The sequence below is a fragment of the Danio aesculapii genome, chromosome 9 (assembly GCF_903798145.1).
Source record: "Danio aesculapii chromosome 9, fDanAes4.1, whole genome shotgun sequence".
Lineage (NCBI taxonomy): Eukaryota > Metazoa > Chordata > Actinopteri > Cypriniformes > Danionidae > Danio > Danio aesculapii.
This window is the reverse complement of record NC_079443.1, coordinates 26384667-26400101: the sequence shown is the minus strand read 5'-3', so window position 1 is coordinate 26400101 and position 15435 is coordinate 26384667. Positions and strand designations below refer to the sequence as shown.

The window sequence follows — 15435 nt, the reverse complement described above, 5'->3', positions numbered from 1 at the left end:
AGACAAGTAACCACAGCGGTAATGCTTCAGCGACTTTTCTGACCTTCTGCTTTCTCTGCTAAGGGTACAATTTCTGAAGTACTTTATTGGTTTTTAAAGCTGTAATCTAAACTGCGCCATAAAAGCATCATAATTCTAGAGGAGGTCCTTATAATCAAAGATGTGCAGAAGATTTATGTGCAGTCAAGGCCGGTTGGCCAGTTTCTGAATGCAGCTATGCTTTATATTTCTTTGAGAGTGCCAAGAAAATAACACGTTTTCAGTTTCAAAAACAGAGCATTTAGAAATAGCTGGAGAGCAGGCCATCGCTCAGCATGAAATAAATCTATTGAAATGATTTATCAGTGGAGAGATCCCATGCCGGTTCTGATCTTCACACCTTCGGCAAACGGTGAATCACATGACCATGTCAGTTCCTTTTTAGGTTGTGTTCTAATCCTCAGGTGATCAGTAAAGAATTAGGGCAGAGAGATAGAAAGGGAGAGAGAGACAGACAAGAGGGTGGAGGTGTAATTTCAGGTATTTTACATGTTTTGAAGAATAATTTTTTCCAAAATGGATAATAAATGATAATTATTTCATTATATTATTATTATTATTATTCATTCATTCATTCTCTTGTCGGCTTAGTCCCTTTATTAATCAGGGGTCGCCACAGCGGAATGAACCACCAACTTATCCAGCATTTGTTTTACGCAGCGGATGCCTTCCAGCTGCAACCCATCTCTTATTATTATTATTATTATTATTATTATTATTATTATATAAAATTGAAAATATAAGTAAAATAAAAAAATTAAAAAGAGGATAAATAAATAAACGATAAATTAAATAAATGACACCTAAAACAATAACTAACAAATAAATAAAGAAATGAATAAACAAACATTTATATCCATAATTTTTAACATTAAAACATAAGAGACACCATCCTTAATCCTCACAAGGTTAGACTATATTATTTTGCACATCATAAAGTACAAATCACTGTCCTTCATTTTGAGGTGAAACTGTAAATCAAATCTGTCTGCAAGTGTGTGTCACCTTAGCTGTAAATCTCACTCTTTTCATGCTTCATCGCTATGTACTAATGCTAAATTAGTAACAAATGAGTCTAAACCACTTGGTTAAAAAAAAAGGTAATTTTGTGTCAAATGGTGATTACGGCTCAATTCATTCTAATATAGGTGGTTAGCCTTTTGTCTAAGGTGTGAACATTGAGTGTATTATTAAGCTTTTCAAATCAGTAAGCCATTCAGACCTCAGTGATGATTCATGCTGGTGGACGCATGATCAAGTTCTCTTTCAGCTAGACCGATTCTGTGCTCATATATTATGCGTGAGTTATTCATTCCACAGACTAAATTCCTGCGAAAACCAAAATCCCTTGTCTGATGCTTCATGTAAATCTCATTTAACAGCATTCTAATGTTTACTACAGATAGAGGCCCTTAAAGTTTGTTACAGAGTGAATAGACAAAGGGTCCCAAGTGATGTATTAGAGCATATCATACACACCTGCCTGTAATTATCAAGTGCCGTTCAGGTCCTAATTAATTGGTTCAGATACGCTTGATCAGGGTTGGAGCTGAATTCTGCAGAAAGGTAGATCTCCAGGAACAGAGTTGAACACCCCTGGATTAAAGTTTAAGGGCCTCATATTACAATTTAAAAATGTGTCTCTTGTGACAACATGTCTTTGGATATCATCAAGATGATGCAATAAAGCAGCCGGCATGATTTGTAAATAAGTTATTTCTGTTTTATTTTCAAATAATGTAAACCAAAATAAACTTTTGGCCATACCAAAATTAAATTAAACAATAATTTATTGAAATAAAAATATTTTTGGGTGTAGATGTTATTATGTCCTTAACCAAACCAAATTAAACCTATTAAACCTGCAAACCAAAGAGAAAAAAAAAACAAGATAAACAAGACAAAAACAAAATAAGCCCAAAGCTTAACCCTTGTGCACTGTTGAAATTACTACCTTTTTATGTTAGGAATGAAAACATCCACTGAATGAAACGGCTGTAAAAATGCATCAGATAAATGTTTTTTAACTTTTTTTACATAAATCTATTAATCGACCTCAGTCCTAATCAAAACTACTAAATTGTTTAGAAAATTACAGCATTTTAACTCTTTAATTTGGTGAAAAAACAACACAAAATGGCATATTTTTAATATATAAAGTAATTGTGGACTGGATTTTTTTAACCTTCTATCAGTCTTGGACATGTGGAGGATTAGTAACAACAGTGGCTTTAATGCATTGCTACTGTAGATTTTTTTCTCTCCCTAATTTACTGTTGATGGCTGTTTTTGCCCCATTGACTTCCATTATAACCACATTTAATGGAGCATAAATACAGTCTTTGTTTTTATTTACTCCTTGTAGTTCTGACAGCTGAGATGCATATTTTGATTTTCTCAAACACATCAAGGTAAGTGCATTAAGGTCACTCTCACACACTGACAGACACACATACACACACTTTAATTTGCTGTTATACTCCATTTAACATCTAGAAACAAAGCTTTTTTTGCACAGGCTGTATCTAAAGAGTACAGTGCCAATTGATGATCAACAGAAAAAATTACAAATTTTACCTTTTCCCAAGAGGGAAAACCACCAACAAACAAAAAACGCAAGATTCTATCAGTAAACTTTTTTTATTAAGGAAGTCAATGGGCAAAAACAGCCACCAACAGTAAACTAAGGAGAAAAAATTAAAACCAATCAAAAACAATGCATCAAAGGCAATGTTGTTTCACATGGCCACGACTTTGATAAAAGGTAAAAAAGGCAATCCAGTCCACAATTACTTTTTATATTGAAAATACGTCATTTTGTGTGTTTTTTTTCACCAAATCAGTGACATCATTTGTGAATTTGACAATAAAGAAATATAATTCAGTAATTTTCTGAGCAATTTAGTAATTTAAAGTTAAATGCCGGTAAAACTGAAGCCCTTCTGGTTGGCTCTAAATCTGTTCTTTCCGAAGCTCAATCCTTTACTCTATCTATCAATAATTCTCCAGTAGATTTTACAGCTATGCTAAAAGTCTTGGGGTTATACTAGATTTCGTGCTTTCGTTTAATTCACATATCAGTAATATTTCACGATCTGCCTTTTTTCACTTGCGTAACATTGCAAGACTTCACCCTTCACTATCCCAACAAAGTACTGAAGTGCTTGTACATGCTCTGGTGACATCAAGGATTGATTATTGCAATTCCCCTCAATCTGGTATCCCTCTTAACCAACTTCACAGGTTACAGTTTATCCAGAACTCAGCAGCTAGGGTATTCACCCACTCGCATGCTACTGAACACATAACTCCAATTCTCATTCACTTGCATTGGCTTCCTGTTCTATGCCGTGTACAATATAACATTCTTTTATTAACTTACAAAGCTTTTCACAACCTGGCACCCGATTACCTCTCTGATCTTCACTGGTACACTCCTCGGCACTCACTGAGATCTTCTGTGGCTGAACTGTTAACAGTTCCAAATTTTAACATGAAATCATTTGGTGGGAGGGCTTTTAGCTGCATAGCACTACAGTTATGGAATTCCTTGCTGTATATTCGTCAGATGGACTGTCTCCAATTTTAAATCCCAGGTAAAACCTTTCTGTTCAGGATTGCTTTTAATGACTTTCTGGATTAATATTATGTATATTGCTCTTCTGTATTATTTTTATAATGTGTCTGTGACATAATAGACAGTGACAAACAGGCGCCTATAAATAAAAATAAATAAAAATAAGATATTATTACAGCAATTTCATTTAGTGGATGTTTTCATCCCTAACATAACAAAATGGTAGTAAATTTGCACAGAGTGTATTGTTGATTATTTTAAAAAATTCAAAGCATTTTCCCAAAATATGTGTCAAAATAAAATTTGTCACCAAAATCATTCTGTTAGCTGAAACACAGACAAAGTTATGGCCAAATTAAGACTCAAAATCACCCCAGAGTAGATAAAAACATCCCAAACAGCACATAAGGGTTAAAAGAATGCGACCGTACTTTGAAATTTAGAGGGGGTCATTCACACACAAATAAAAACAAATGAAACAAACAAAAACTGTCCATTCATTCAAATAAATAAATATGAGTGTATCATACGTGTAAACTCTTGCTCACTGTTATTCGTCATTCATTTGCAGGCACTCAAGCAAATCAAAATTTTGGAGCTACCCTTAATCAGATATTTAAACAAATAAGCAAAAGTAAATACACATTTATTAAAGCACTAAAGGGGCTGCACGGTGGCACAGTGGGTATCACGTTCGCCTCATAGCAAGAAGGTCACTGGTTCGAGCCTCGGCTGGGCCATTTGGCATTTCCAATGCCTGATTGGTCTGGCCTTCTAAAACCATGCCAGATTCTTATTTGGCCCCTTGGAAAAATATCATTGCCCACCCCTGACTTATTGCTCCAAAGATATTGTTCTGTTATTCTAACAGTAATATTAAACATGCAGCTTTGTTCAACATTTGATTTCAGCCTAATCATCAAAATAAGGGAGATGTATTGAGTAACCCCTCCCCATTTTTAAAAATAGCCAATCGTATCTTGTTTTCACAGGTTCTTTCTTGTTGATAAGCTAATTATTTTATATATTGTAAAAAGCTATATTTTATTTTTATTACATAAATTACAAAATAATTACATAATAATATAAATTACAAAAAGGTGCAGGTAAAATGATCAGAACTCAAAACAATATTTCATGTCCACATATTTTTGTAAATGAACAAAACTAAGCTGATTTTATAACTAAAGTTAAAGGAGAAAACTAACTACAGTATGTTATCTTAATGATACTAAAACAACACTGTGGCTGCCACCAGATAAAACTAAAAAACGTGATTTCTAGGAAGCCAATAAAAAGTTGAAGGTAAAATGCCATTAGAGATGGCTGATGGAGAGCGAGATTGATTGTGTTCTTCCTGTACTTCAGGACACAGTGTTTCTGCGGTTAAATAAAGTCAGCATTCCGTTCCATGTTCTGGTAATTGTCTGGACAGCCTTTGATTTGTCTTTAACGGGGAGCTCTAATATATTTCCCACCGTATGTGGTCATTACTGTTAATTTACTTTTTAGAAAGGACGTGCTTATTGGTTTGCAATGCTCAACGTGAGATGTTTCCATGGAGTTTGTTATTTCATCCTCATCACATTTAGCATGCAGTGCTGTGGAAGTGGGCACTGAATCATGCAGTGTTTTGTAAATGATGGCAGGAAGGAGACTGGAACAGAAATCGTTTTGAAGTGAAGGACACCAAAAGAATAAAGTTCAATAGCGGCCTTGCATTTAAGCATGAATATGTCGAATAATGTGAGAAAAATTAGATGTGTCATGAAAGACAAATTAAGATTTTAATAGAGCCACAAAATGAAATGTTACTGTAACTGATACAACAGTTTGTCACCTGCATACTTGTTTGGACACTGATTTATAGCAGATGCACATTCTTCCGTCCAAATAAACAAGTGTACAAAGTAATTTTGAAACTGTTAGTATGCACACGATGTTACAACACATGTTAAGTTTGAGTTTAATTTTAACTATACATTATTATAAATATTAAAGAATGATTGTTTGGCCTATGGGGTGACACGGTGGTGCAGTGGTTATATCTTACAGCAAGAAGATCGCTGGTTCGAGCCCCTGGGTGAGTTGGCATTTCTGTGTGGAGTTTGAATGTTCTCCCTGTGTTCGTGTGGGTTTCCTCCGGGTGCTCAGGTTTCCCCCACAGTCCAAAGACATGGGGTATAGGGGAATTGAATAAACTAAATTGTCCGTAGTGTATGTGTGTATGTGAGACTGTCTGGGTGTTTACCAGTACTGGGTTGCAGCTCTATGTAAACCATATGCTGGATAAGTTGGCGGTTAATTCTGCTGAGGCGACACCTGATGAATAAAGGAAGTAAGCCGAATGAAAATGAATGAATGAATGTTTGGCCTCTGCTGGTGATCTCACGGACACAGTTCATATTTGCATTGTGCCATATAATTAACCAAGTCATGTTCGATCATTCAATAATACTTTTAGTCCTACAGTGTGCACACCGAGAAACATTAATATATTTATTGAGGTAAATAAATAAACGGTCCATGGCTTACGCTGCTTTGACCTTTTTTCTTGAACTTTTCAGATATGACGTCTCTTGTGTTGCATGAACTTCTGGGTTAGAAAATTGTCCATTGATGGATTGCACACCTCAAAACCTCAGCACAAGTCAACTGGGCACTGTTCATCCAGCAGGATAGTGTGCATTCAGACATCCTACTCAGCTGACATATTAATTTAGAATAAATATTTAAATAAATACACAAATACTAGCCTATATAGTGAAGAAAGTATGATGACGTGAAAAGCATATGTAAGCTATCGTCGTCGTATTTGAAAAGTAGCTACAGTCAGAATGTGTTGTGTATGCATCTCGAAGGCCTATATTTCATCAGTACAAGTATGTTTGAAAATTAATTAAAACTGCCTATTGTCTATGGAGGACGAAACCTGCCACAGCAATAAATAAATAAATACGCAAATAAATAAATAAATAAATAAATCCACAAATTCCTGCATAAACAAATATATAAATAATTAATAGTGCGGTGTGAAAGGGGGAAAAAAATCTACTTTGTTTTAGCATTTTCATTTCCCCAACATCAGTGTAATTTATTTATTTATTAATCTGCTCGCACTATTTATATATTTATTTATTTATTTATGCAGGAGTTTGCGTTTATATATATATATATATATATATATATATATATATATATATATATATATATATATATATATGTATATATATATATATATATGTATATATATATATATATATATATATATATATATATATATATATATATATATATATATATATATATATAGTTTTATTTATGCAGGAATTTGTGGATTTATTAATTAATTTATTTATTTATTTGCATATTTATTTATTCATTTATTGTTTTAGCAGATTTCATTCTCCATAATTGTCAAGCTCACCCTTTTGTAAATAAGCACCAGTAGCCTGAAAATGGTAAGTTTTAGTGTTTACATAGTTATTCTGCTTGTTATATTGGATTCCGTTTCTTGGGCAGTTAAAATGAAAGAGAACCATACCTCTCGAGCGCCGCTGTTTGGCCAACACGTTGAAGCACACACCATGCAGGAAAAAGCATTAGGAGGCGTGGCTTTGCGTCTTACGCTCAATCTGTCGTCACGCTGAACTCGGAATCCTCAGCTGCAGCGGTAAGTGCTACAAAATAACATCCAGGACATTAAGCTGCATGCAGAGGACTGCTGCACGCCGCCAAAAAAACGCAGCCTTCTTTAGTGTATGTTCTGGTGTCGTTTCAAACTTCCGGAGGCGCTTCTTCGGGTCGTTCACTGCAGATTCTACTATCAGTACTGTGAGTTTGGCACGCCAGAAACAATGCGCATGCGCACGCCCCATGAGCCCAGTGTGCTAAATGTCAATTATTGTTTAATGACATTATTTGCGCTTCACATGGTGTTCAGATACTTAAAACATGACTGAAACTATCAACATGTCTATATATGAACTGAAATCAGATCGCAGAGTAATATTTTTGCATGTTTTTGCATGCGAGCTCATTCATGTAAATGAAAGACGATGATGTTATAACTACGATTTCTTTTACTCTACACAGTAAACGGTTCAATGGCTTTAACCCAGGTTTCTACTAATAAGTGCAGCGGTGGCTATCAGAAAGTGTTCGAGCATGACAGGTGAGAGACTCTTTCATTAAAAACGCCTGAATGAAAATGTTCACATTAACGTTTAACTTAACTTAAACTTCATTTACAGCTCCGAGTTAAAATGCAAAATGAAGTTCGCCATTTACCTTCCTCCAAAGGCTGAGAGCTCCAAATGTCCAGTGTTATACTGGCTGTCAGGTACCATTCTATTCTCTACTAGACCTGTTTGAGTGAATGAGTATAAATACTATCTCTGCATACTCTAGTATACTAAATTTGCTACATATAAAATAATGTGTACTTATTATTTTACTTATTTTATTATAAAATAGTCGTTTGATGACACAATAAATCAAATGTAGCTGTTAATTGACTAATTATATTAATATTGCCACTATATCAGGTTTGGTTGTTAACATATGTTGCATGTGTGTAATGTTTCAAATGACAACTGAATTATTTAATATTTTGACTTTTTTAAAACTTATTTAAAATATTAACGTCACTAACATTTAATACACTTTTTACACATTTATTTTGATATGAACAATATGTATTTGACTTTAACAATGTCAGTAAGGCACTAAATGTCAATAATATCCTAAAATATACTTTTACCACACACTGTGTTTTCTAGGTTTGACATGCACCGAGCAAAACTTCATCACTAAAGCGGGGAGCCAGCAGGCGGCCTCTGAAAATGGGATCATCATCGTAGCTCCAGACACCAGCCCACGTAAATACCTAAATATTTACAATTCATAGACTCGCTGGTCCACCTCTGGAGTGATTTCCTCGTAGTTATATTTCTGTTTTCAGCTCTGCCTAATCCTATAGAGACATGGGCCAGAATGTAATAATAATACAGCGGGATGGATTGTGGATGCCAAGGTCTCATGGGAAGTCAAATCATCACTGCAACATATAGATAAACAAATAAGAGTCTCCCCTGAGTATCAAACAGCACTGTGACTTCCCTGTTTACGTCAGTGCTTACAGTTTCCCACCACATAGTCATTCCACTGCTTGGAAAAAATCCAATAGAAGCTTAAATTCAATGTAAGCTATTATTATGCCATATAAGCCAAAACACTGGGTATTATTGGTTTTTTTTCAAGCTGTATAATCTGTGATTACTTACATTCAAGTTAACCCAAACTAATATTGCCTTATTAATCAGGGTGTCTGCAGGGTCTTAAAAAGTATTAAAAGTTGATAAACCAATGTAGAGAAATTTAAGGCCCTTAAAAAGAATGGAAAAGTCTTAAATGCTATCTTGCAAGGTATTAAATTTTATATAATTTTTGAGTATGCAATGTATGGTTGTATGCTAAAGTTTGCCTGAATTAAATCTGCGAATATCAGGATGCTGTGTAGTTTATGAAATCAAAAAATCCTACTAGTTTTGACATCATGCTGCTTTGTTTACTGCAGTAACCAAGGCAAGACCATAATTTCTGCAGTTCTATATGCGCCAACCTGCTGATTTATCCAGATTTAATAGATCTGTACTCAGTATATGAATAATGTTTTAGTTTTGGATTAATTTCTTACATTAATATTTAGTAAATATACTGTAAGTTAAAATCTCGCCAGTGTTTCTGGTTGAAACCTAAAGTGGTTTTAAGGTCTTAAAATGTAGGGAAAGAGTCTTTAAAAGGGCCTTATTGAATTTCACTCTCTGATTTCTGTATATATTCTGTTAATACGTGATCATTAATACATGATCAACATTGAGATAATTCTGCTCTCTTCAGGCGGCTGCAACATTGAAGGAGAGGAGGAGAGCTGGGACTTTGGGACAGGAGCAGGATTTTATGTAAATGCTACCCAAGATCCCTGGAAAACCAACTACCGCATGTATTCATATGTCACAGAGGAGGTGTGTACTTTATAGATATGTTAGCTCTGTTTCTAAACCCAGATAAGCCCAAAATATACTTCTGCCCGATCAATAACTTATGAGGACAGTCTAGAATGATTTCCAGACTCTGTGCTTTTTTTAATGTTGGGAGCAGTAAATGTCTACAGTAGTTAAAATTTGAGGTGGATCAGACTCTTTCATCAAAGTTGTCCTTAAACTTTTCAACAACACCCATTCTTGCCTTAGGACAATTTTGAAAAAAAGTTTTTTTGATCCACTTCAAAAGTTGAGTACTGTATTAAAATACATTTTTAGATGTCTTTTCCCTCTTTGGCAGCATGCTGTTGTTTTTGTTCCATCTCCATTTTATTTCTGATAGCGAAACAACAGCCAGCTTTAAAAAAATCAAAACAAAATCTTCTCTTGTTTGATTTCTGCTGTTGAAGTCAGAAACAAAGAGTTTTTCACAGTAGAAACTGACGAGTAAATCTAATTTACCCATAAGTGAAAGATCTTTCATTCACCCTTGACTTGTTTCAAACCAGTTTGAAGTTGTGTTGTGTTGTGTTGTGTTGTACACTAGTATATATTTTGATGAATTTTGGGAACCTGTAACCATTGACATTCACAGTAGGAACCTATAGGGACCCATAGTAGACATTACGTCACATAGTTTGGACTGCTGAACGAATCACTGGTACAACCCTCCCTACTCTCCAAAAACTGTACTTATCCAGAGCGAGCAGAAGGGCTGCCAAAATCACTCTGGACTCCTCACACCCAGCACACTGCCTCTTTGAACTTTTACCTTCTGGTCGACGCTACAGAGCACTGCGCACCAGAACAGCCCGACACAGAAACAGTTTTTTCCCTCAGGCAGTCTATCTCAGGAACATCTTATTATAGTAATTGTAAAACATCACTACATTTTATACACATATACACTTATTTAACAACATACTTTACATGCCAATCTGCACATATAACGTTGTATATAGTAATATACCTGTACATACACTTGTTGATTTGTACATTTGCATTCACTACTTCTATTTTTAAAATATATTTATGATGTGTTTTTTGTTCTGTCTCTGTAATTTTGTTGCACTGCAGACGCTCTGTCATCAAAACAAATTCCTCATATGTGTGAACATACCTGGCAATAAAGCTCTTACTTTATATTTAACACAAATACTATGGAAGTTAGTGGTTATGGGTTTCCAACATTCTTGAAATATCTTCTTTTGTGAAGAAAGAAACTCAAACTTGCTTTGAACAAGTCAAGGATAAGTAATTGATGCATATTTTTAAAATTTTGAGTGAACTATCCCTTTAAAAATCAGTCACATATTTTATTTAACTAAAGCGCTGAATACTAGCTTGAATACTTTGGCCTTTAGTTATTAGGATTACAATATGATATTCTTATAAGCACTGACATGGAGTGAAATATTGAACTTTGACACCTTAAACGTTGGCTCTCTTCTTCTTCATCACTCTGTTCTCAGCTCCCTCGGCTGATTAATTCGAACTTCCCTGCTGATCCTGAGAAAATGTCTATTTCTGGTCACTCCATGGGAGGCCACGGAGCTCTCATTTGTGCACTTAAGAATCCTGGGAAGTATAAGGTCTGCCACGTTTGATGTTACATGCATTTCTTCATTTAGTTATCTGAAGCCCAAATATTCGTAATTAACTTGAAATTACATTTCATTTGTTTGTGTGCTTGCCTTTAGTCCGTGTCAGCGTTTGCACCCATCTGTAACCCTGTGCAGTGTGCATGGGGACAGAAAGCGTTTTCTGGCTATCTCGGATCTGACAAGTCCACCTGGGAGGTAAGAGAAGATAAATTCACATATTTTTAAAATCACTTACCAAGTATGGGTTAAATTTAAAAGAGCTTGTGGTAAAGACATTTCTGCTATTTATAGGATGTAAGGATTCGCTGAACTCACGATTTGTTTCACTATTTTATTGCTGCAAGTTTCTTTGTGAAATTAAAATACCTAGAGATAATAAAAGAACTCAGCTTTGCAGGGGTTACATGGATAGTTCATCTTAAGCTGAATATTCTGTCATCAAACTTATCCTTTACATGTTCCAAACCTGTTTGACTTTCTTTCTTCTGTTGAGAACAAAACAAAATAATTTTGAAAAAGCAGATAACCATTGACTTCCACAGTATTTGTTTTTTAATTCAATTTAATTCATATTTATTTCAATAGCGCTTTCACAATGTAGATTGTGTCAAAGCAGCTTCACATAGAAGATTAAAGAAAATTGAAACAGTGTCAGTTCAGTTTTCAGTGTTGAAGTTTTACACTTTGGATGTCAATGGTCTCGGGTCTTCAGCTTTTTTCAGAAAATGTTCTTTAGTGTTCAACAATAAAAAGTATGTTCAATGAACTATTCCTTTAATATGAGGCGACCACTGCACTTTAATTGTGATCCCATGCTGACTATTTTTTTGGGGAAGTTATAAATCTAAAGTAGACTGTGTACTTTCAAAATCTGAAGCAGAAACAGAATGGACCTTAGTTTTGTAAAACTGTTCGCATAAAACATGAAGGAAACAGCAGATGAGCTGAATGAGACATTTAGATTCACCTTCTGCCAGCAGGTGGCGCTTATAAACAGCAGTTATATAGGGTCTGCTGTAAACAAAACTTTTCATTTATAACCACTAATATTAATTCACTGTAATATATAGCTACTTTAATAAGTATTGTTCAGAGGCACAATAAACAGAAAATACCAAATTTTGACAAACTGACAAAGACAGTCAGTTTCCTTCAGACATTCATTCATATTAACTCCTATTCTATTTGTGATTTATTTGACATCTCGACTGAAAATAAATAATTTAATTAATTTTCAACCAGCTTGCGATTTATTGTTACATTATTTTCACAGGCATATGATGCTACTGTATTGGCGGAGTCGTATTCCGGTCCTGAGCTTGACATTTTGATCGATCAAGGCCGTGATGACCAGTTTCTTTCTGCAAGTCAGCTTCTGCCTGATAATCTCATCGCTGCCTGCTCCAAGAAGAAAATCCCTGTGGTTTTCCGTCTTCAGCAGGTCAGTATTGAACCACCATATGATGGAGAAGCACTGCTTGTAGTGCTAACTATAGTATACAGTACCTGAGTTTGATCTGCTTTAGCACAAGAATAAGGGGCACTTCACAAATAAATGGATTATTATTATTATTAATTTTATATATTTATTTTCCACCCCACGACTAATCCAATGTGTTCTTTAAGGTACTGCAAAAGATGCTCTTCTTTTGTTGTAACAAATGTTTATTTGAGTTGCTTTTGACTTTGTATCTGCTCAATTCAGTCTCTTCTGGCATCAATAACTCATTTGTAAACACAGATCTGCCTTTCTCTGTAAGCCCTGAGGATGGTTGTTTGTGAAAATCCCAGTAAATCAGCAGATTCTGAAGTATTCAGCTTACACTGTACAAGACCACATGTGATGTAAAGTTAAAGCTCAAGATTCATGTGCACACTCTATACCAGGGGTGCTCAACCCTGTTCCTAGAGATCTACTTGCCTACAGAGTTCAGCTCAACCCTGATCAAACACACCTGAACCAATTAACTAGGACCTGAACAACACTTGATAATTACAGGCAGGTGTGTTTGATCAGGGTTGCAACTGAAAAACTGTAAACAGGGTTGAGCACCCCTGCACTGTACTGTTCAATTGGTCAGCAGAGACTTGAGAATTCACCGTGTAGTGTGTATGAACAACACATCACCACACCCTTCTTTTTTTTCGTCAAAGATTAGATTAGATTCAACTTTATTGTCATTACACATGTACAAGTACAAGGCAACGAAATGCAGTTTAGGTCTAACCAGCAGTGCAATAGCAGCAAGTGCAGTTTGCAGACCAGTTTGCAAACCAGCATATGGTGCATTTACACAAGGGTCAAGCTCTGATGGAAAGGAAGTAAAGATGAGAAAAATTCTAATCAGATCTGTTTCTCGCAAATATATAAACAGATAATAAAACACTTTTAATTGTTTCTGTGCATTCTGGAATATATATTGTCTAGTATTGCAACCCCATGGACCTATTGTGTGTCTATTTCTGTTTACACTTAGGTACAGTGAGGACATAGACACTCATAAGTTCAATTCAATTGATTTGTAGCTCTGATTGAAGTGTTTGATTCCCTCATGAGGGAAGACTAAATGAAAAAGCTGAATTTCAACACAATTTTTAAGAAGAAGTGTTAGATTGGGCTCAAAATTGCTTTTATATCACCTGGAATATTCCTGTGTTTCTACTGCAGCAGACTTGCTTGACCACTGTCACTAATCAGTCAATAAGCAATAAGCAGATGTGGCCAGACAAACAAAATAAGCACTCTTCATTTAATCTTTTTTTTTTTTTTTTGTTCTATCAGGGTTATGATCACAGCTATTATTTCATCTTCTCCTTCATCAACGACCACATCAAGCATCATGCCAAGTATCTGAATGCCTGAATCAGTGTGACGTGATTATGGCAAACAGCCATAGTGCCTTCCTGTTTCTAACAACATCCGTCTACACATCTGGAAATCACATTAGAGCCACATCTCGATTCACTAGCCCTCAAATTACAACCCTCTGTATTTTCATACAGAATAATAACAGGGTCATGTTTAGCTGTAGTGATGTTTAAATTTCAATAAATAAAGGCTTTTGGTTGTGATTTGTTTTGTATGTGTTTATGTAAAGTTGTTCACATTTTGCGAATGGCTCCATTAGAATTATTGTATGACATAGGTCTCAAACTCAATTCCTGGAGGGCTGCAGCTCTGCACTGTTTTTCTCCAACCCTAATCAAACACAGCTCATCCAACTAATCAAGGTGTTCAAGACTACTATAAACTATTTAGCAGGTGTGAGGAATTGAGTTTGAGACCATTGTTGTATGAGTTATTGTATGAACAAGTCCTGTATAAGTACAGTAAGGGTGTGTTCACGCTTTGTCAGGTTTGATTAAAGCCCTATTCGCTGGGGATTAGTACCCTCACATCTGGTTTTCATGTGGCGCATTCATATGGGATAAGCAAAGCCTGTGATTTTACTCAAATTACTCAGACGTATCTCCCAGATTTCATGTCAAGGTGTTCAATGGTTTGATTAGATGGCTATAAAAAGAAAACCAAAGATGAAAAATGTTCTTTTGAGTGCTGCTATAAACATTTTCACTCCGATTGTAGCATTACTGTACGACCCTGCAGCCACTAAACTCCCAAAAACATTCATTTCAAGAGTGAACAGGCGTGTTTCCACTGAAATAAGAATCCAACATTCCAAAAATAATAAAATAATGTGAATTAACAAGATGCAACCATAAAAAAAGAAAAAGTTTCTTCGTAGTCATGACATTTGGGCCCAATTCTACCTAGCCCTTCCCCTTACCCCTTGATTTGCGCGTTCACGTGAAGGGGTAGGGGTGTCCCAATTCTCATTAGCTTGAAGGTGTAGGGCTTAGGGGAAGGGCTAGATAGCCCTCGTAACAGATTTTTCAGGACCGCACTCAAAACCGAGGGGTAGGAAAATTCCCCAGAATACACCATCTACAACGGCAGCATGGCTGCACATGGAAGTCAGGAGATGCACAAATTAGTATATATTTTTTTGTCATTATTATGAATTTTACAACAAACAAGCATCTGTTTTAATGAATTTTATAATAGCGTTCATGTTTTACTGTCATGCTTTTTCAAAACCAAAAACAAAAAAAAATCAAAATCTCGCTAATCCCTAATATCTATAATCCATCATAATAACACCTGTATAGC

At 35.3% G+C, this 15435-nt stretch overlaps 1 protein-coding gene across 2 annotated transcripts; it reads left to right on the top strand.

The window, feature by feature from the left end:
• The first annotated feature begins 7224 nt into the window (after window positions 1-7224).
• On the top strand, window positions 7225-14336 carry esd (esterase D/formylglutathione hydrolase). 2 transcript variants are annotated; one of them, XM_056466044.1, is made up of 9 exons: window positions 7225-7289; window positions 7712-7790; window positions 7870-7958; window positions 8398-8496; window positions 9518-9642; window positions 11133-11252; window positions 11361-11459; window positions 12538-12705; window positions 14047-14336. In XM_056466044.1, the coding sequence occupies exons 2-9, from the start codon at window positions 7723-7725 to the stop codon at window positions 14125-14127; spliced, it is 849 nt and encodes a 282-aa protein (XP_056322019.1). In that variant the 5' UTR covers window positions 7225-7289; window positions 7712-7722; the 3' UTR covers window positions 14128-14336. The 2 variants fall into 2 exon arrangements, with proteins under 2 accessions (XP_056322019.1, XP_056322018.1); XM_056466043.1 differs by lacking the exon at window positions 7225-7289 and adding an exon at window positions 7307-7450.
• Window positions 14337-15435: the final 1099 nt, after the last annotated feature.